This window comes from Peromyscus californicus, unplaced genomic scaffold, assembly GCF_007827085.1.
Source record: "Peromyscus californicus insignis strain IS unplaced genomic scaffold, ASM782708v3 Scaffold_12__1_contigs__length_115047231, whole genome shotgun sequence".
NCBI classification, from domain to species: Eukaryota; Metazoa; Chordata; class Mammalia; order Rodentia; family Cricetidae; genus Peromyscus; species Peromyscus californicus.
In genome coordinates, this window is record NW_026294413.1 from 69,304,944 (window position 1) to 69,326,893 (window position 21,950).

The 21,950-nt window shown below is 48.0% G+C and overlaps 1 protein-coding gene across 2 annotated transcripts in view; it reads left to right on the plus strand.

Moving 5' to 3' along the window:
* Positions 1 to 21,950, plus strand: part of Slc7a8 (solute carrier family 7 member 8) — a 61,152-nt gene that overhangs the window by 16,099 nt on the left and 23,103 nt on the right. For both annotated transcript variants that reach the window (XM_052733237.1, XM_052733238.1), the window contains exons 2-3: positions 6,277 to 6,481; positions 7,502 to 7,653. In XM_052733237.1, the coding sequence (XP_052589197.1) occupies positions 6,277 to 6,481; positions 7,502 to 7,653 (357 nt within the window). The remainder of the gene's footprint in view (positions 1 to 6,276; positions 6,482 to 7,501; positions 7,654 to 21,950) is intronic.

Below are 21,950 nucleotides of genomic sequence, written 5' to 3' on the forward strand. Positions count from 1 at the left end.
TTAAATTTGTATCAATATACAAAAATCCATACCAATGTAAAATATTTGAGACGAGTCATTGTTCAAAAGTAGCCTCAACAATCCACCCTTTTATCCCATTATTTCTATACTATATCCTCCCTTTTTTCCTTCAGAAAGAGATCCCTGAATCTAATCTCCTTTGTTTAACTTTTTTCTTGACCATTACCAATAACAACTTGTAACCAACCTCCTAAATGATGACAAGCATCCATAATCCATTGAATGACCAAAAACCATCAACCCCACCTCTTGGGAATGTGAGCATTGTGTTCTCTAGACTGCTTCCTGTTATCTGGGGGTGATGGCATCTTTAGGGGATCCTGAGAAAATTGAGGTAATAGTCACATCCTGGGAGAGCTAACTGTATTATTTTTTGCTTAGTTTCTATGTGATGGAAAAGTGTAGAGCTTATTTAAAGTCTTAGCTGGAGTAGTCTCAGTAGCTGGACCATCTCAGCTAGCAGCTTTGAAGTTGTTCTGGATACAGAATTTTGAGGAAACTATAACAGAGACATTTAGAGGCTGGATCACCTGGGCTACTTGTCTTTATTGGTATCTGGTCCTTTTTTCTGAAAACACAAACTTTTATAGGTTATATATATATATATATATATATATATATATATATATATATATATCTGTATTAACACAAGTATGGAATGTGTGGTGTATATAAGTCAGCTAAAGATGATTTTTTGTTTTATGTTTGAGCAGGTAAAAGGCATCTGTCAACTTTATAAGTCCGCTTGGACTGTATAACCAAACCTCTATCCATGCCATATGAAAGTATGATATTTAATAATAAGTCTGCAGCCAACAAGATTTATCATGTCTCTTCCTGTCTCAGAGCTGTTCCCATACAGAGGGATCAGCATATATGTCACCTGTCTTGTAGTTTTTTTGTTTGGTTGGGTTTTGTTTTTTGTTTTTTTTCCCTTTATGTCTATAGCCAAGATTTTCAGGTCTTTCCCAGTCAAATCTGACCTTTATTAATTTTGAAGAGAACCATAATGTTTTGTTTCCTGTGGAAACAAAGGCATAATCTCTCCCCCAATATAACATATATTTTCTGACTTCCATTTTGAAGTTAAGACATTCTTAAAATATATAGGTTGGTTTAATTTAGCAGTTTCCATAATCCAATGTCTCTCAACAGCTATTTTTTTTGTATATTATCATTTTAAAAATTCAAAATCAACAAAATACCATACAAGGATCCAGATACCCTGTGCATTTCCCATCTTTACATGGCTTATTCTTTTTATGTTACTTTATTCTTTCTTTAAAGACTTTATTATTTTTAAACTATTTATTTTTTATGGCTGTCTATATCTACTTGCATTTCTTTCTTTAGCATCTAAGCACATTTTTTTAAGCATATTATATCTGCTCAGAAGTTTTCCTGGTCTGGACCTGACTTTATGTGTGTCTGTAGGCTTCTCTGACCACGTGAGCCAAAGCTTAACCTGCTAGGCCCTCTGCCACGAGCTTTGGGTCCGCCTAGCCACCCCAGCTCTGGGAAGCTGCTGTGTCTGCGCTGTGGCAGACATTTCTGTCTAGTCTCCTGCAAGTGCTCTGTTGCATAGCTGGGCCTCTTAAAAGAGCCACACCTCTGTACGTCGTGAGCAATGGGCTCTGTGTACATGTCCCACATTAGGCACCATTGGAAACAAGTCTTTTTCTGTCCAACGAGTCAGCTCCCAAATAATGACACAGAGACTTCTTATTAATTATGAAATCTTGGCCAGTAGCTTAGAATTGTTCCTAACTAGCTCTTAACTAACCCATTTACATTAATCTACACTCTATCGTGTGGCATTACCTCTCTTTTATCTTGTACCTCCTGTTTCCTCTCTGTGTCTTCTGTATGCCTAGATTCCTCTGCTTCTTCCTTTCTCTTCCCAGAAATCCCATAGACCTCCTGCCTAGCTATTGGCCATTCAGCTTATTATTACACCAATCACAGCAATATATCTTCACACAGTGTACAAATATCCCACAACACCTTTCTGGGTCTCTGTTTCTTCAACTGTAAAATGGGGATAACAGTAAACAACTCCCTTGTTTTCTCCAAGAAATAATTAGTCCACAGACCCCTCAAAGATCAACTAGTGCTGCATACTTCGTGTGTACTCTGACGGTGTCCCTCCCAGAGGCTGCAGAAGTACTCGTGATCCTGGTTGATCCTCATGGCTGTTTGTTTGCCCCGAAACCTTGGTGGAACATTGACTCTTCATTCCTAAGCAGGCAGAGCTTTTAACAGGACACCCATCCACCCACCTTCCCACCGAAACTGCCATTCCCAGTTCGAAGAAATACCTGGCCATTTCCCCTTCCATTTTCACTACCGTGAGACCGAAGTCAAGCCTTGTTTTTCTCCCAGCGTGGTTTTTCTCACCCTGGAGCTGGTTTCATAGGCTAAGTTCTATTTCTTTCTTCTTAGACGACTGTGAAATGTCCTTTAGACCATTCTTTTGATAATGGGATAGGCAAGGAATTTACGGTCCTCTTTCAGCAACTCTGACTCAAGTTCTCTCCTTTCCCAGGGCTTCCTGTCTTCCAGGGAATAGCATGACATTTAGCTTTGGCTGGCCAAGAGTATTTTTGTTTTATTGTTTTTTTTTTTTTTTTTTTTTTTTTTTTTTTTTTTTTTTGGTCTTTCGAGACAGGGTTTCTCTGTGTAGCTTTGTGCCTTTCCTGGAACTCACTTGGTAGTCCAGGCTGGCCTCGAACTCACAGAGATCCGCCTGGCTCTGCCTCCCGAGTGCTGGGATTAAAGGCGTGCGCCACCATCGCCCGGCTGTTTTATTGTTTTGTTTTGAGACAGAGTTGAACACTGGAGTTCAAGAACTGGTCTCAGACTCAAGGCAATTCTCCTGTCTCAGCCTACGGAGTGCTGGGATTATTACTGTGAACCAGCCACACTGCCCAGCTTAAAGGATCACTTGGCAGGATGACCATGCCCTGGGGCCTGGAATACTAGGTGAAGGTCTCTAAGTCTCCACTAAGACAGCAGTTCATAGAGAACATGGGTGACAAAGATGTCTTCTTGTCCTATCAAAGGACTTCACATACCATGTAAAGAAGGGGCGGGGGGAGATGTCTGTAAGCGCCGACCCCTTTTGTCTGCCTCTTCTTGGCCTGATATTTACATTTGAGCTTGATGCTGAGGGGCTGTTTTACCCCTTGGTTTTATTTCTGTATTTATCTCTGAAGGGAAACGTGTTGGAAAAGGAATGTGTTTCTACCTATGGCTTTGATTTTTTTATTTTTTTTTAAATTTTGAAACAGGGTCTCACTTACAGCCCCGGCTGGCCTGGAATTTGCTATATAGACCAAGCTGGCCTTGAATTCACAGAGATATGCCTGCATCTGCCTCTTGAATGCTGGGATTAAAGATGTGTGCTACCAGGGCCGGGCGGTGGTGACACATGCCTTTAATCCCAGCACTCGGGAGGCAGAGCCAGGCAGATCTCTGTGAGTTCGAGGCCAGCCTGGGCTACCAAGTGAGTTCCAGGAAAGGTGCAAAGCTACACAGAGAAACCCTGTCTCAAAAACAAAAACAAAAACAAAAAACAAGAACAACAACAACAACAAAAAAAGATGTGTGCTACCAACCTGACCATTCTGATTAAAAAAATAAAATAAAAAACATTTATTTTAGTTTTATTTGGGCTTTTTTTTTTTTGTTTGGGGGTTTTTGTTTTGTTTTATTTTGGTGGAATTTTTTTTTTAATTTTACTATTTTGTCCAGGCTGACCTCAAACTCAAAATCCTGCTGGAATGATGGCTCAGCTGTTAAGAGCACTGGCTGCTCTTCCAGAGGACCTGGATTCAATTTCCAGCACCCACATGGTGGCTCACAACTATCTGTAACTCTAGTTTCAGGGGATCTGACACCCTCTTCTGACCTCTGTAGGCACCAGGCATGCATGTGGTCACAGATTTACATATAGGTAGAACAACTATACATGTTAAATACACATACATACATATATGTACTGAGTACTTCACACTACATTTTTTTAGTTTGAAAAGTAACACCAGATTTAACATCTGAGAGGAATAGAGGATTAGAATGTGAATATTCTTTTCTTCCCTTTAATTCATAACTGTATTCCTGGCCCTGATTGCAAATTGTATTTTGGGGGCCAGGCATAGTGTTGCATACCTGTGAAGCAGAGACAGTTGGATTGGTGCAAATTCAAGGACAGCCTCGTCCACTAGTCTACATACCAGAGTTCCAGGTTAGCTAACTAATTGCATTGCACAACCTCATCTCAAAAGAAAATACAGTTGAATTTTGTCATGGAAGTGAATATCTTAGAACTTGAGAGCTGTCTCCTGATGCTTAATCTGGTGCTCTTTTCACTAATCCACTTCTGCATGCTCCAGGTTGGAGTCCTCTCAGAGAGAGGCCAGCATTGAATTGAGGTTGAGTTCTGGCTCTGTTTGGAAAGTGAAACCTAGAACTTTACACTTTGAAAAAAATTATTCACTGGGTGGTGGTGGCGCATGCCTTAATCCCGGCACTCAGGAGGCAAAGACAGGTAGATCTCTGGGAGTTCAAGGCCAGCCTGGGCTACAGAGCAAGTTCCAAGGACAGCCTGGGCTACACAGAGAACCCGTCTTGAAAAACAAAACAAGAAAGGAAGAAAAAAGTGTATCTTTTAAAGGTTTATTTTATTATTTTATGTGTAGGAGTGCGCACCACATTCATACTTAATGCCTTCAAAGATCAGAAGAGGGCTTCAGATATCCTGGGACTGGAGTTATAGGTGGTTGCAAACCCCATGTAGGTGCAAGGAATTGAACCCAGGTCTTCTGCAGGAGCAATAAGCTCTCTTAACCACTGAGCCGACTCTCCAGCCCAGACTTTACACTTTTTATCTCCCTGTTGGTTTTGAGGTGAGCTCTCCAGGGCTGCCTTTCTCACATAGATCTAGCTGGTCTCCTCTTCTTCCCTCAGGCATTGAGTAGGGAGCTGGGAAGGGCGAGAAGGGAGCTTTCAAAGGGACCTCATTTCCACCTTCAATGTAGGTATGAATGAAGTCAATTTAGAAAGACCTGTGTCGGGGCTGTCCCTGCTCACCTCCTGCCCTGGCCACTGCGCATTACCCAGGAGTCCCTTTTCTATGCTGCTGGCCTCTCTCTGAGAGGACTCCAACCTGGAGCATGCAGAAGTGGATTAGTGAAAAGAGCACCAGATTAAGCAACAGGAGACAGCTTTCAAGATCCAATTTTACCCATCAGTAGCTGAGGAATTTTGAGAAAGCCACTTAACCCCACAGTCTCTTCATCTCTTGGTCAGTAAAGTAGAGAGAAATTCCTCTCCCTGGATTCTACAAGGTGATTCTGAGGGTCACATGACACCATGGAGAGGGAGGCCTCTGGGACACAGTACTGCGACTTCGCACGTACTGCAAGGCCAGGTCTAGGCAACTGCGACTGTTTTATAGGTTTGTTTCATGTTCTCCAACAAGGGTGGGGCTGGGGAGTCCGTGCAGAAAGCAGCTTCCAGGGCTGTTATCTCTACTCATAAATGTTTTGTTTTGTTTTAAACCAAGGTCTCACTACATAGCTCAGGTTAGCCTGGAGCTCCTCATTCTCCTGCCTCGGCTTCCCAAGTGTTGGGGTTCCAAGTATGGGTCACTATACCCAGCCGATAGTCACAAAGTTGTCATAGCGTGCAGCCACAACCTGTCCAAAGGAATTTGCCCTTTGGCTCATTTTTGAAGCTTTCTAGTTGGCAGATGGTCTCTGAGCAGAGCGTGTTTCCAGTCCTGTCTCTTTAGTCATGTCTAAGAGCCTGTCACCCTGACTAGAACCTGTGTACCCAGTCAGAACCTTCCGAGACTCAGTATTTTCTACCACAGTCGCTACTGTGTGGCCTCACGTAATTCACTCGCTTCTCTGAGACTTGTTTTCCTCCGCTCAAAATATGAGCAATGTTATCTGACTCCGTAGGATTTTTCGAGGGAATAAATGAGGCTTGTAAATTCCTGGTGAACACATGTCAGTTCTCTGCCCTTTACCCTACTCTAGGAAGAATTGTTCCTGGACATACCTGCCCAGAGATCGTGGAAGATCTTGGAGACGTTTTAGAACTAGATCAGAGATGAGAGCCTAGTCAGATCATTGCTGGACGACATGCCCCCTCCCCCATCTCAAAGACGCTTCAGAGTCAGACCAGAGATGAGATGGCCCTGCAAATGCGGACCGTCCTGACCTCACTGAGTCTTTGTGCCTTGTGCAGGGAACATCATCGGCTCTGGGATCTTTGTCTCACCAAAGGGTGTGCTGGAGAACGCTGGCTCTGTGGGTCTTGCTCTCATCGTCTGGATCGTGACAGGTATCATCACAGCTGTAGGAGCCCTCTGCTACGCTGAACTGGGTGTCACCATCCCTAAATCTGGAGGTGATTACTCCTACGTCAAGGACATCTTCGGAGGACTGGCTGGGTGAGCAAATCTGGAGGCCTGAATGGCCCAACATGGACGTCCAACCTTTTGACATACCAATATGACGTTGTCATCTAAAAATGTATTTATGTCACACACACATAGCTGTCCTGGGATACATGTGGCCCACGGGCTGCTGGTTGGTGCCACTGTTAGAGGAAAAGGAGAAATCTGCGACAGGAGGGTCAGATCAAAAGAGGCCAAGGACAGGAGTTTCTAGTCTCAGGTGTGTTGCCCATCATGGAACCAGCAGATGAGCCGTGTTACAGTTCTTATCATTGAACTAGATGGACAAGATTCTATAAACAAAGTAGATGGCAACACTGACCACAGAATTCTAGGGAAAGCAATCACAAGAAGAAAGCCCTGGACTGTGACACATGAGGGTGACCTCCTTAGCCAGAATATTTGTACCCAGTCAGAGCATCCTGAGATGAAGCATCCCCCCTCCTCACATTGCCAAGGATGATGGCCTCCCTCCAGAGTCAAGCCCTGACCTTGAGTTTTCTTGGCTTTTCTAACCCTGACTGAGGAAATCATCCATCACTAAAGGGCCAAAGTGTGTGCAAGGCGCTTACCCTGCAAATTCCTGTTTGATGCCTCCCTGGCGATTGCTTAGGTAGCCACACCTTTAGGGTGTTCTTGCTCTCAGGATTCAGGGGTTGTATATTTAATTTTTCAGCCAGTGGATGTAGAGGGCTAAAGTTGCAGAGAGGATTAAAAGGGAAAGGAGAAAGCCCAAATACCAGGATGTGTGTCAACACTAGCTGAAATGTGTGTAGGTCTTTGCTGTTATACCATGCCATTGGCATTACAGAGGGCTTAGGGTCTTATTTGGGGTAGGGTGGGAGCTGGCCTCTTCAGTGTCTCTGGAAACAAAAGGGGAAATGGCACCTTTAACCCACTGGTATTGGCTCATTTGCTCAAGACTTCCCCCATCCCTGCCCCTTGCCTGGGTTTTCTGCTGATGACTCTGGCTCCGTGCCATGCCAGCTGATGGTTTTCCTGTTCTTCCTTCAGGTTCCTGAGGCTGTGGATTGCTGTGCTGGTGATCTACCCCACCAACCAAGCTGTCATCGCCCTCACCTTCTCCAACTATGTGCTACAGCCGCTCTTCCCTACCTGCTTCCCCCCAGAGTCCGGCCTGCGACTCCTGGCTGCCATCTGCTTGCGTAAGTGGCATCTGGACCTCATTTCAACCTCCCTCAGTCTTCCTGATGACCTTCATGTCTCGGTTCCTCTTTCCTTTCTTCTTCTTCTTCTTCTTCTTCTTCTTCTTCTTCTTCTTCTTCTTCTTCTTCTTCTTCTTCTTCTTCTTCTTCTTCTCTCTCTCTCTCTCTCTCTCTCTCTCTCTCTCTCTCTCTCTCTCTCTCACTACTTCCTATTCCATATAAATGTGTTTTGGATGAGTAGATTCTCCATAGAGTTACCTAGTGTTGCATAGAAAACCAAGTATGTGGCATTTGCTTGTAATCCCAGAACTTGGAAGGCCAAGGTAGGAGGATATTGAGCTGGAGGCTACAGAGAGAAAGCCTATCACAGATAAGAAGTAGAAATGACTCCTCGGAGACACAGTAGCTTTTGGTGCCAGGATGCTTCACGTTAGCACCTCCCACCCCTGCTGTTAGCACCTCCCACCTCTGCTGTTAGCACCTCCCACCTCTGCTGTTAGCACCTCCCACCCCTGCTGTTAGCACCTCCCACCCCTGCTGTTAGCACCTCCCACCCCTGCTGTTAGCACCTCCCACCCCTGCTGTTAGCACCTCCCACCTCTGCTGTTAGCACCTCCCACCTCTGCTGTTAGCACCTCCCACCTCTGCTGTTAGCACCTCCCACCTCTGCTGTTAGCACCTCCCACCCCTGCTGTTAGCATCTCCCACCCCTGCTGTTAGCACCTCCCACCCCTGCTGTTAGCACCTTCCACCCCTGCTGTTAGCACCTCCCACCTCTGCTGTTAGCACCTCCCACCTCTGCTGTTAGCACCTCCCACCCCTGCTGTTAGCGCCTCCCACCCCTGCTGTTAGCACCTCCCACCTCTGCTGTTAGCACCTCCCACCTCTGCTGTTAGCGCCTCCCACCTCTGCTGTTAGCGCCTCCCACCTCTGCTGTTAGCGCCTCCCACCTCTGCTGTTAGCGCCTCCCACCTCTGCTGTTAGCGCCTCCCACCTCTGCTGTTAGCGCCTCCCACCTCTGCTGTTAGCGCCTCCCACCTCTGCTGTTAGCGCCTCCCACCTCTGCTGTTAGCGCCTCCCACCTCTGCTGTTAGCGCCTCCCACCTCTGCTGTTAGCACCTCCCACCCCTGCTGTTAGCACCTCCCACCTCTGCTGTTAGCACCTCCCACCTCTGCTGTTAGCACCTCCCACCCCTGCTGTTAGCACCTCCCACCTCTGCTGTTAGCACCTCCCACCTCTGCGTTAGCACCTCCCACCTCTGCTGTTAGCACCTCCCACCTCTGCTGTTAGCACCTGATAAGCCCTGATAAGCTCATGACAGGCAGTTGGGATGAGAAACTGCCAACTCTCACACATTTTGAAGTGTATTAGAGAAGAGTCTATCCCTTGTCCACGCCTTGGATAGGTTTTGGGTTTTTTTGAGACAGGGTCTCTCTGTGTAGCCCTGGCTGTCCAAGAGCTCGATATGTAGACCAGGCTGGCCTCGAACTGACAGAGCCTGCCTCTGCCTCCTGAGTGCCAGGATTAAAGGTGTGCGCCTCCATGCCTGCCTTGGATGAGTTATTTTGTTTCATTGTTTAAGTGAAGAAAAAGCCTTGTAGACGTGGTAAGGATCTAATTGGCTGTAGTGTAAACTCGGGAGGGAAAGCTGCCTGCGAGGTGGACTCAGCAGATCCTTGAGAGAAATTCTGCGGAACTGACCTCTAGGCATTCCCAGCTCTAGGCTCTGATAGCAATGATCTCAGTGGGCTGGGTTAACTCCACGTCTTCACTCAAACACTAACTCCTCAAGCAACTGCTTGTCTCTCTCAGAGGTTGCCCTCAGAGTTGACTCGGGGCCTGTCTTCCCTACACAGCTTCTGACCGTGTAGGGACTGGCCTTGCTATTCATTTCCAAGTCCAGCCATTGTCCTTCTGTCTTGCTGGTGTGATGAGGGAGGGGTGACCCACTACTCTAGACGACCTCCCAGGACAGGCATCTGAGACCTTAGCAAGAGGGCTTTGTATGGCCATGGCGATCAGCCCTGACGTAGACTCTACACCTAGCAAGGTGAAGTGTGAGGCCAAATCCCTTGTTTGGGGGCAACAGTCACATGTTTGGTCTGGTCTGCTTACAGACCCAGGGGTAAAGGAGTGTGTGCCCCAGATTCACACTTCTAGCACCCTCAACTCTACTCCACACATCCTGATTGCTTGGCCATATTGCTATCTGCCTCCTTGTAAGATCGGATCACGAATTGTAACCAACCCAGTGTGTGTGTCAGGAGGGTGTCTGTTAGGAGCATGGATCTTTCTGCACCCCGAGTCAGGCTGCAGGGGAGTTGGAGTATATGGGTTTTAGGGTCACTGACTGGCTCTGTAGCTGGAACTGGGGGCAGTGTGGGAATGCAGGAAAACTTGCTGTTTCTGCCATCAGACAAGCTAGCACGAGGAGGAAGAAGGAAGCACATGGGTGCCAGCTGCTACTGTTTCGGTGGCGTGTGCACACAGTCAGCTTCCTCCTTTCTGCTGATGCGACGAAAGTCTCAGACAACAGGGCTCCTCTGACCCTCTACTAGAAATCCAGAACTCCACGACTGTGTGGTTCCCTCCCCTAGGAGAGGAGCCAGACCAAAGTATGCACTTCCTTTACCACAGACCTGCCCCGGGGTTGACACTTTGCACAGTGACTCTGGACTTGTGAGGTCTGTGCAGACTCACACCCTGCCCAGTCCGGAATGGCCCCAGCCCTTCCAGATGGTAAGATGAGCTCTCCTCTCTCGAGACAGCTCCAGAGAGGCAGGCTGCATACAGTACACCCCATGCCTACCCTCCCTGGACACTGCCCAGACAAGTCAAGGAGAACTGGAGACACTTGCTGTCTCCCTCTCTTGCCGTCAAAGATCTAAGAAAGTCTGTGTGGCCCTCCTCTGCCTCCTGACTGGAGCTGCGGGGAAATCGCCTCCAAAGGAACAGATCTAGTCCTGTCCTCTGGGAATAGTAATTTTTCACTATCCTCGAGACATGAGTCTAGGTATTATTCCAGCAGAAAAAAAATCTTAAACCCAAATTTATTCCTCCCTGCTTCCATCAGGGGACTAGTGGAGGCGGAGGAAGGGCCCCAGATGCTTTGAGTGAGATTCTGTTTTCTAGTTTGTTGAATGTTTTGTTTTGGGAGATGCGGGGAGGCCGCCTTGCTTTGGAGCCCAAGTTAGCTTTGAACTTGCTATGTAGACCAGGCTGGCCTCAAACTTGTGGCAGTCTTCCTGCCTCAGCCTCTCTGATGCTGAGATCACAAGTCACCTCTCCTACTAGTACTTTTTTAAAAACCCATCTCTCTGTGTTGAAAACGATGTGTTGATGCTGTGCTTCACAATGCTGGCATCTTTGGGGCAAGGGAGCTTTAGAGACAAGATTTTGCTATGTAGCATGTAGCCCTGGCTGACCTGAAACTCAATACATAAATCAGGTTACCCCGAAGCTCACTGTATTGACCAGGCTGGCCTCAAAACCTTGAACTTGTGGCTATCCCCCTGTCACATCTGATCAACTCCACTCCCTGCTCTGTGACAGGGCTCTACCATGTAACCCAAGCCACCCTTGAACTGACTACGTAGCCTAGTTTTGAACTTGTCATTCTCCTGCCTCAGGTTCCTGAAGGCTGAGTTTACCTTGGGTGAGGGTGCCACAAACACCCTGTTACGGTATCTTTTATTCCAGTATTCCTTCTTCCCACCACAGCCACCATCATCCAGCGTAGCCCAACCTCTTAGCAGGGACCGCGTAAGCCAGCTATGGGAAACAGTCTCAGTGTACTTTGGAGATGGAGGCAGGAAGACACCAAACCTCAACATACTTTCAAGAGAAGCAGCAGAGAGTGTCTTAGTCAGGGTTTCTATTGCTGAGACAAAACCCCATGACCAAAAAGCAAGTTGGGGAGGAAAGGGTTTATTTGCTTACATTTCATCGTTGCTGTTCATCGCTGAAGGAAGTCAGGACAGGAACTCAGACAGGGCAGGATCCCAGAGGCAGGAGCCGATGCAGAGGCCATGGAGGGGTGCTGCTTACTGACTTGCTTTCCATGACTTGCTCGCCCTGCTTTCTTATAGAACCCAGGACCACCAGCCCGGAGATAGCACCACCCACCATGGGCTGGGCCCTTCCCCATTGATCACTAACTGAGAAAATGCCTTACAGCTGGATCTCATCAAGGCATTTCCTCAAGAGGCTCCTTCCTCTGATGACTCTAGCTTGTGTCAAGTTGACACACAAAACCAGCCAGTACAGAAAGCATGGCTATGGGGGGTGGGGGAACATTTACACAGGAAACTCTGCTTTTCACTGTCCCATTTGGCTGATGATTGACTGGACCTTTGAGTCTTAAGAGGTTTGAAGGAAGGCCACCCTTGGTGGAGCAATCACTGGTCTATAATTCGGGGTACAGCGAGGAGAGTGGGTGTGGCAAAGCCCGGGGCTAGGGTTTGCTAGGAGAAGGAGGAGAAGAGGCCGGGCCTAGTGCTGTGGTGGCATCATTTTTGGAAGCTATCTCAAGAGAAATGAAGTTGGTAGAAGCCAGATGGGGGTGTAGAGGCAGAAAGAACCTGATGTAACTGGCCTGCCTGCCCAGAGCCTGGAGGGGGTGGGGAGAGAGGATGAGAAGAAGGAACTGAAGAATCGGACCTGCTTGTGCAACCACTGGGGCGCTGTGAGTTATTCTATTATCTAGGTCAAAGCCGATTACTCGCTGCCGAGTCAGCAGAACGGCCCTGGTCACCAGGCAGTAATAAAAGAAAGCATTTTACATCTTAATTTGATGAAAAGCCTTTCTCTCCGGTCTCCAGAGCAAGCATATTAGTGGGGGAGGGGTGGGAGAGACTGGGAAGTGTTAAAAACTCGGGTTTGACGCGCCGGCTCTTGTGACTTGTTTCTCTTGATGATCTGGAAAGTCAATGGCTGTGGTCTCCAGCAGCACAATGAAATAAAACATAAAAGAGTCCTAGTGACGCACCTCACCTTGCCCTCACCCTGCCCCTGCGCAGTGCTTATGGTAGTGGGGGCAGACACTCTTAGGGTTCTAATCCATCTAGTGAGGTGTAAGTGAGGTACATAGACGTAGCCTCCCCAGCTCGTCCCTTTTGTCATGTGGTCCCATCTTCTGGCTATCACATGACTTCCTAGAGTTAAAGGGCAAAATTAAAATGATTTCGTTTAAAGACTTTTTTGGGGGTTTTTTGTTTTGTTTTTTGAGACATCTCTAGGCTGGTCTAGGACTCAAGCAATTCTCCTGCCTCAAGCCTCCCAAATACCTACTAGTGCACACCACCAAGCCTAACTTAAAAATCCCAATTAAGTTTGATTTTTCTTCTATAATCAGGAAACAACTCTTTCCACAAAACAGAGTAAGTGTTTGGGGGTCTGGAGAAATGGCTCAGCAGTTAAGAGCACTTGCTGCTCTTGGAGAGAACCAGAGTTCACTTCCCAGGAACCCCGTCACTTTGGTGATTCGCAGCCATCTATAACTCTAGCTCCAGGGGATCAAACACCCTCTTCTGGCCTCCTGGAACCCTCATGCCCATGCACATAAAAACATGCAACACACTCATATCAGCATATATTTTTGTTTTACTCTGGAAAAAAAAAAGAGTAAGATTTCTAATGTCGTAGCAGGTAAGGTTGGTTTACAGAGAAGGGCTTGAAGAGACAAAAGCCATAAAAGCAGATCAGTAATTTCCAAGCTGCTGTCCTTGTAAATGAAGGCAAGCGAGACTTGGTCACCAGAGAGCCGTTGATGAGCTAAGGTCAAGTCATTTCAGATTATTTCTCTGTATACGGGTTAGAGCAGAGGGAATCTGTCATACTGATCGAATGTGACATCTTGGGAAATTGTGGCTGTTATCTCTCTAATCCTGAGCCCCAGAAGGTCGGGTAAAGTTTACTGATGGCTTTGGTAGCACGGATGGCTTCATTTTGAGGTTCAGCCCAGCGCAGGGGCTTAGCGCAAACATGGCCTCCCGTAACTTCCAGTTAACAACTGTTCTAAACAGGGGAGCTGCCGTGACGCGGTGGGTGCTGGCTGGAAGGGGTGCCCTCTCATAGTCTGTCATCTGAGTCTTGGCCAGGGGCTGGGGGTATGCTGGGGATGAACCCAAAGCTCTTAAACACATGCTAGGCAAGTTTTCTACCACCAAGCCACACCCTAGCCCTCCTCTAAGAATCATGTTTCCCAACTTTTTGGTTTCTGCCTCCCTTTCTTCTTTTGGAGACCGGCATGCATTTAAGATAGTTCCTGGCTCCATTCCTTTCCTTTTGGGACTAAAGTCACGGCCCAGCATTTTAATGACAGTGTTGTCACTCACATAGACTTCTTGTAGATCTTGCCCTAAAGAAATTCCTTCTTCCTCGCCCTACAGAGAAAGGAGCGCGCAGCCCTGCCTGCAGAGCAGAGGGGAAATGCTTCTTATCTTGGGCTCCATCTCTCTGCAGAGATTCCTAAGAGATTGCTGTTCCAAGACTGCAGATTTCTCCCCATTCCTGGAGCTGTTTGGAAGGGAAAGAACTTGAGGCATTTCTTCTAGCCCTGGGTCATGCTCAATCCCTCTGCAGAGGCTCTGGCTGCCTGCAGCAGGACACTGCCCTGTTTTGCAAGCCTCCTGCAAATTAATCCCTTGACAACAGACGCCTCAGCAGCCTCTAAATCCCCTGATCTCCGTTCATCTTCTCTTGAGCCTTCATGTTCTCTAGACTCAAACTTCTCATCCTCAAACATTAAACATTGCTCACATGCCTGGGTGGCGCTTCCTTCTTGCCTTTCCCTTGTCCCAGAAGACTTCTCTGGCTAACAGGCAAAAAAACAGAGCTTTGAAGGGTGTCTTATAATAGGCAAGGAAGAACAGATTATATATACACAAAGAAGGGGACCTCCTAAAGGCATATGAGCGGTAACACATGATTTGTTGAGGAATAACATGTGATAAAGTCCACACTTGATGAAAGACGGTGAAGCCTGAAACACAGAAACAAGCTAAGCATTTGTCCAGACTGAGAAGGTGGGGGTGGCCTAAAATGAAACTGGTCTCACAAAGATGCTATGTTGTGAGAAGCAGGAAATTTTAGGGGTGGAAGCAACTGGCATGTTGACCTTTTTGACCACTGAGGAGTAAGAATCTGGGGTGCCTTGTAAGTCAGAACGAAGTGTGCAAGGTAGCTATGCCCGTGCTGGGGGAGGAGCAGTTGGAATGTATTCCCTCTGCCTCTGCCTTCCAGGTCCTCCCAGAGTCCTGATGGGTGCTGAGCAGGTTTCTGCTTAGAAGTCTTCCTCAGGGTGGCTAGCCCAGGATTCTGCTAAAAGGACAGCTGTAAAGCAGTGTAACAAGGGGTGGGGATGTGGCACCCTGGCAGGACACTCGCCTAGCGGGCACAAAGGTCTTGGTTTGATCGCCAGCACCGGGACAAAGTGAGAGAGAAAGAAAACATTAGTTAACTCAGAAAAGACTTCCCTCTTGGGAAGTACTGGAGGACTATCACAACATTATCCAACAGCCACTAAATACCCATAACACACCAGACACTGCTCTCAACAGGCATGATACAGAAACAACAACAACAAGAAAATTTCATTTTGCCAGGCATTGTGATATACCCATGCAATCCCAGCATTCATAGGCTGAGACAGGAGAGTTGCCACAAGTTTGAGGCCATCCTGGATTACACAGTGAGCTCTAGACTAACCTGGGCTACAGAGTGAGACTCTAGACTAACCTGGGCTACAGAGTGAGGCTCTAAAACTGACCATTTGGAGACAACCAGGCAATGTCCACACAGAATGGAAAGCCCAATGGGCTGGTACAGGAAAATGTTCTTAAATGTGGTCCTTTGGATGGGACTATTGATAGTAAATCGGTTTGCTGGCTACCTAGTGGAAAGGTCACATTCACGACAGAACCCAGTGGTACTTTTAGAGCCTTATTGGGAGGGAAAGGGAAAGAGAGGAGCCAGGCCTGGTGGGGGAGGGATTCGGGGGGGGGGGGGAGCAGAGCAGAGAGCAGAGAAAGAACAGAGAGAGAGAGTAGGGGATCTGTGTCCAGCTTTTTAAGGTGGGAATTGGGTGACCACGAGGCGGGGTACATAGTCACCAGAGCCCACTGATGATGTAAGACGGCGTGAGACACAAAACTCCAAGCTGCGCATGTACAGGATCCTAACAACTATAGGTTGTTTAATATAACCACATTACAGAATAAACAGGAAGAAATAGCTGGGTGGCACACACCTTTAATCCCAGCACTCAGGAGGCAGAGGCAGGAGGATCTCTGTAAGTTCAGGGCCAACCTGGTCTACATAGCAAGACCTGGGATATCCAGGGCTGCATAGAGAGACTGTCTAAAAAAAACAAACAAAACAAAACAAAAAACAAAGAAATGCAACAAAGTAGAGGACCCCATTATGAAGAGACCAGCTTTACCCAAAGGTGGTAGGAAGGCACCTACCTTTTCAGAGGAGTAACGCTCTCGGAGTTGCATGTAGAGAACTCTGCTGCACAGAAAAGGATGGATGGGCCTTGGGGAAAAGGCCAGGGATAAGGAAACTGATTGCACTGTCGTTCCAGGAATCTAGGTTAGAAATGTCTGTGAGGTGACTCGGGGACAGGTGTAGAAAGAAGTTAATGTATTTGGTGTTTAGGAAATAAAATTGCCAGGATTGCCGAGCGTAGTGGTTCTTGCCTTTAATAACCAGCCCTCAGGAGGCAGGAGTGGGATGATCTCTGTGAGTTCAAGGCCCACCAGGTGTACTTCACTAGTTCCAGGTTAGCCAGGACTGCAGAGTGAGACCCTGTCTAAAAAATACACAAATGATTGCCAGGATTGAGTCAAAGAAGGCACGTTTTTCTCTCAAGGGGGAGATATGTAGATAAATCATGACGGCACTAGTTTATTCTAACGTCTCCTCCCCGCTGTGGGTGGTTGGCTGCTGTCTCTCCCACCCCGAACTCCCAAGAGCCATTACCAGGACTTGGAGGAGACAGCCCCTGTGCCTTTGGGCTTTATGACTACAGGGCCAGAATAAATGCCCACATCTTAGTGCCATTTGGCCTTCCTTTCCTATCAGGCCTCGGGGGTGTTTCTGTTTCCCCGGTGCCCTGAAAATGAGGGTGTCTCAGTCGTACTCACCGTGCATGTCTAGCAGACACTCAGTCTTGATCTCCAGTAAAAAGAACAACTATTGGCATGGGCTTTATATTTCATACATCATGGTAAGCAACTGCGTATATCACAGAGAACTCGGTGGTCATGTTCCCTGGAGACCCATTGGTTCCAGACACTGGAGCCACCGGGTTGTGTCCTGCCTGTCCTCGGGCCAGGCTCTGGCTCTCCACCGCCCTCCTGAGAAGGGCTCTTTCTAGTTTCACTATGCTTGGCTGTCTGACCCGGGTCACCTCCTTTTCCAGCCTCCATTAGCATATCTCATCGCTTCCGGCTTTCTTTTCACTCTTGGACCGGAGTTATGCTAAAGCTCCGTCCCTGAACACTGTGGAGTGTAAGGCCTGTTTCTGTGACTGTTTCTACTGTTTGGGGAAATAAGGAAGAAGCTCAAGGGTCCCTGAAGCAAGTCCTCCAGGAGTTCAGCTTCCACCAGGAAGATGCCCCTTAGTCACTTGTGCCAACACAGAAGCTTAGGTTCTCCTCCGCCCCTCTGTTACCACTCTCAAGGATCACTTAGTTTTTCCCAGGGGAACCCAGGACTGTAATTTATGAAATCATCTTTAGTAGTCTGGTGAACTTTTCAGGATTAACATTATATGCCAGATTTATATCACATGCCTGAGACCATGAACTCAGGGGATTTATGGGATTAGGAGGGTGAGGCCCAACTGCTACTGAACGAAAGGGACAAGATTAGTTAAACAAGTCTGAATGCTAGCCGCCCCCACAGTTGGGGTATAGCTGAACTGTGTGGGGGACTTACAGCACAGTCCAGGTTTATAGACCTCGGGGAACAAATCCACAAGCCTCCCAGTCTGAGAACCCACCAGACCTCCCAGGACCCACACCCACTTGTTCCCCCAAGACTGAATGTGATAAAGAGTCAAACCCTGCTGAGCAGCTCAGACCCAGCAGAAGCAGCCATCAACCTTGCCCTGTGTCCGAGGCATCAGCTCTGAGAGCTGGGAAATGAGACAACAAGAAACTTCAGACATAGTTGGAAAGTGAAGAGTAGGGTTAAAATGAGGCCCCGTGGGCGGTGCGGCATGGCATGGCAGGGCATGGCATTCCTGCTGTCTTTACTACCCCGCCCAGCTCAGAGCCATGTTTAGCCAGCGCTGAAGAAAGAAGTACTTGGCTCTTGGAAAACGCTGAGCGAGGTGTTCAGACTTCTTGGCTAAACTAAGTACTGAATGGTGATTCAGCAGAAACTCCAGGTCTTGCCTCTGGCACTGGAGAGGAGAGGAGATGAAGGAAGAGGAAGAGAGGAGGAGGTGGCGTGGCCGGAGTTCAAAGTGTCCCGGAGAAGCTGTGCCAGGCACGACCTCCAGAAACGCTGGCTGTCCGCTAACCACCCTCCTCCTCCGAGGGCTTGTCCTTGAAGCAGGAGAGGAAATGCTCAGAGAACCTCTTCCTATAAAAGGGAGTTCTGAGGTTTCTAAATTATCAGGGCGTCAAGATGAAAGGGGCTGGGGAAGGGACATATACTCCGCTACGGTGGGCAAGATCTATTTCAAAACCAAAGCACCACCGTACACTTCATAGCACGTCTCAGGATCAAAGCACCGTTGGCAAAGAAAGGCTGCTTTGATTGTTGGGATGTCGCGGCTCTGTTTTGAAGCTTTGTCTTCGGCGGTCGGGTTATTTACATCTATAACTTCCCGCAGTCACGTTGTATCACATGTTCAACAATGCCAACGTTTGTTGTAGGTAAGCAGGGTGCCTGGAGGCTTTACCGTGCGGCTCACCCCTCACCCCATATGAGAACTGTCTTCCGGGTGGTGGTGCACACCGGCATTCCCAACACTGGGAAGGCAGAGGCGGGAGAGTCAGGAGTTCCCAGCCAGGTTCAGCCGCACAGAGAGTTTGAGGCCTGCTGCAGTTCCATGAGACTCTGCCTTAAAAAAATAAAATAATGAGAAAGAAAGAAAAGAGAAGAAGAAGAAGAAGAAGAAGAAGAAGAAGAAGAAGAAGAAGAAGAAGAAGAAGAAGAAGAAGAAGAAGAAGAAAGTTTCACTGGGGAAGATACTGGAGTAGTTCTTGGAAGCTAATTCCCTGTCTTCCACTCCTACCCTGCATGCATCCATCCACTTCCGCCTCCTTGAGGAAGAACAGTTGCTCAGTCCTGCAGCTCTCTGGGCAGAACCAGACCTTATCTCGGCCCCAGGTTATGTGCCTCAGAACTCGAAGCTCTATTTTCTTTGCCTATCAGTGCCTTTTGGCAGCCAGCACCAGTTACCTCCTCGATCTGGAAAGGGATGGGGTTAGGCATGCCCAGTGTTTCCAAGATTAGAAACCCGTGCCCAGTTCCTCCTCTGAGTGGTGGAAGTGGCCAAGGAACCCTTGTCCAGCCTATCACAGAGCTGAGCGTGGTCACACCCTCTCCAGCCACTGGGCCAGTGCCCCAGCAGCCTCATGGGCACCCTGCAGGACTGTGCACACAGACACCTTGTCCTTCTGCTGTGGGCCCAGAGCCACAGGGGCAGGCGTTGTTGGCCAGAGCATGGCAGAAAAGTGCGTGCCCCAGCCTGAGGTGAGACCGTGGCACCAACCTTTCCGGCACCCTACTGACCCGGGCCATGTGGAATTTATAGCGAGTTCAGACGGCATGAGACCGTGGCACCAACCTTTCCGGCACCCTACGCACCCGGGCCAGGTGGAATTTATAGCTAGTTCAGACGGCGGCGGGATGCTCCATCCCGGAAAGGTGCTTATTTTGAAGTTCGGGAGAGGAACAGGGTGTTCTGGTTTCTACAAAGTGGCGTCACTGCTTCCCTTTTTCAACAGCTGTCTGCTTATTGCCTTGCATCTTTCTTTTTTCTGTCCTGGCCTTCACTTTCTTTGCCTTCTGCTCCTCCCTACCACCTTTTCTGTCTCATTTGCTTCCTACACCGTTTGTCATACTCTCTCTTCTTCACCATCTGGCTTTACTGACTCTGGTACATGCATACATCCTCCACTACCTGCCTTTCTCTCTCTTTCTTCCTTCCTTCCTTTCTTTCTTTTTCTTTCTTCCTTCCTTCCTTCCTTTCTTTCCTTAAGACAAGGTCTCTTTATATAATCCTAGCTACCCTAGAATGCAGTATGTAAAATGGTCTGGCCGCAGATTTGCCTCTGCCTCCTAAGTGCTGGGATTACAGGTGTGTGCCACCATACGCGGCCATCCTCTCTCCCCTTTCTACACACTGTTTTTACTTCCCTTAAAAGATCAGGAGGAGAAGCCTACTTCTGGCAATGTTAAACATAAGTAAGCTTTTCCAAGCTGCCTCCAGCCCAGTCCTGATTAAGAAATTGAAATGAAGCCAGGCATGATGTCATATAACTGAAACAGTGGGACTCGTAATTGAGACTGAAGTGTGTTCGAAGCCAACCTGGACTACATAGGAATATTCTGTCATTGAAAAAAAAAAGTCACGGAGGGCTAGAAACGGCTCCGTGAGGAAAGTGCTTGCTGCAGAAGCATGAGAACCTGAGTTCCCATCACCACAGCACTCGTGTGAAAAGCCAGGGGTAAACGCATAATCCTGGCACTGGAGGCAGAGACAGGAGGATCTGGGGGCTTGCCTGGCTGGCCAGTCTAGCCAATTGGTGAGCTCCAGTTTCAAGGAGAGACACTATACCAGAAAATAGGTGGGAAGCAATGAAGACATCTACCAGATGTTGACCCCTGGCCCTCGAGTGTATGCATGCTTCTTCACACGTGTGTGCATATGCACAGTCCCACACGTGTGCAGACACAGAGAGAGACCAGCTGTGGTGGGGCACACCTGTAATCTCTGCACTTGGGAGGTGCAGACAGGAGGATCAGCAGTTCAGAACCAGCCTGGGCTATCTCAAAACGCATACATACACACAAAAATGCAAATGGGGTTTCCCAAGCTCAGAGGGAACGTGAGACTGTGACGTCAGAGCAGAAATCAAGTCATCCATGGCAAACGGCTTCTAAGGATCAGCCTGGTTGTCCCCTGCTTGGCTACTCTTGCATGTCAGCATGCTACTTCCTGCTGCTCAGAGTGCCACCTGGATTGGGGCCAGGCCAATCTTTGGGTGACAGACTCAGTTCCAAGGGGTACTATCCGCAGTGATCATGGGTACCTCCAACAGGAGCTGAGGAGGGGAGTGACAGGAAGGGGGTCGCTTAGGAGACAATGAAACACCAAGACTGGGCTTTGGCCAAAGGATTGGAGGAGCCGTCCCATCATGCCTTTGCCACTAAATAGCTGGGTCTTATTTACTCATATAAGACGAGGTTCTGAGTTCCACAATTCTCCGGAGGCTAGAAATATGCATCTGGGGAGTAGGGCACAGGCCTGCATATCTACCCCTAGAGTAAAGCATTAGCTACATATCTGGTCCATTTATCTCAAAACAAGCAATCTAGCCCTCTCTCCAAATAGCCTTATCCCAGTTTTCACTGTCAGCCAGAATCGAGGGCTTCAGGGCCAGCAGCTGCTTTGGCAGGATGAAGATGGAGGAAAGTGTTCTTGGCTCCCTGAGAACAGTACAGAGTGACTCTTTCCTCAACCAGAAGCCAGAGCCCCACATCCAGAGACATGGCGCACTTGCAAACAGTTTCTTAGTACGGAGTGAGGATGGCCTGTACTTCGTGGGCTTTCTTCTGGGAAGAGAAGTGGCCACCCTACACACACCGGGATCTGCTCAGCATTGCAGGCCATCCTCTGCCCTGTTTCATAGGATTGTTCCTTCATGCAGAAAACAGACACTCCCTGGAGCAGCATAGCGAAGCCCGTGGAAAGCTCCGGAATATTTCCTGTGCAGTTATCTGTCCTCCAATCAGTGGGCTTTAGGCACCAACTGTCTGTCTCCATTTTGAAACGAAACACCAATGATCACCAAATACAAAGAAACTTCACTTAGGCGGAGCAGTGGCGGCGCACGCCTTTCATCCCAGCACTCAGGAGGCAGAGGCAGGTGGATCTCTGTGAGTTTGAGGCCAGCCTGGTCTACAGAGCTAGTTTCAGGACAGCCAAGGCTACACAAAGAAACCTTGTCTCGGAAAAAAAAAAAAAAAAAAAAAAAAAAAAAAAAAAAAACTTCACTCAGAACATGCTCCAGGATCTCAGTGACTACCGCCTAGCAGGGTCAGTCATGGCTGT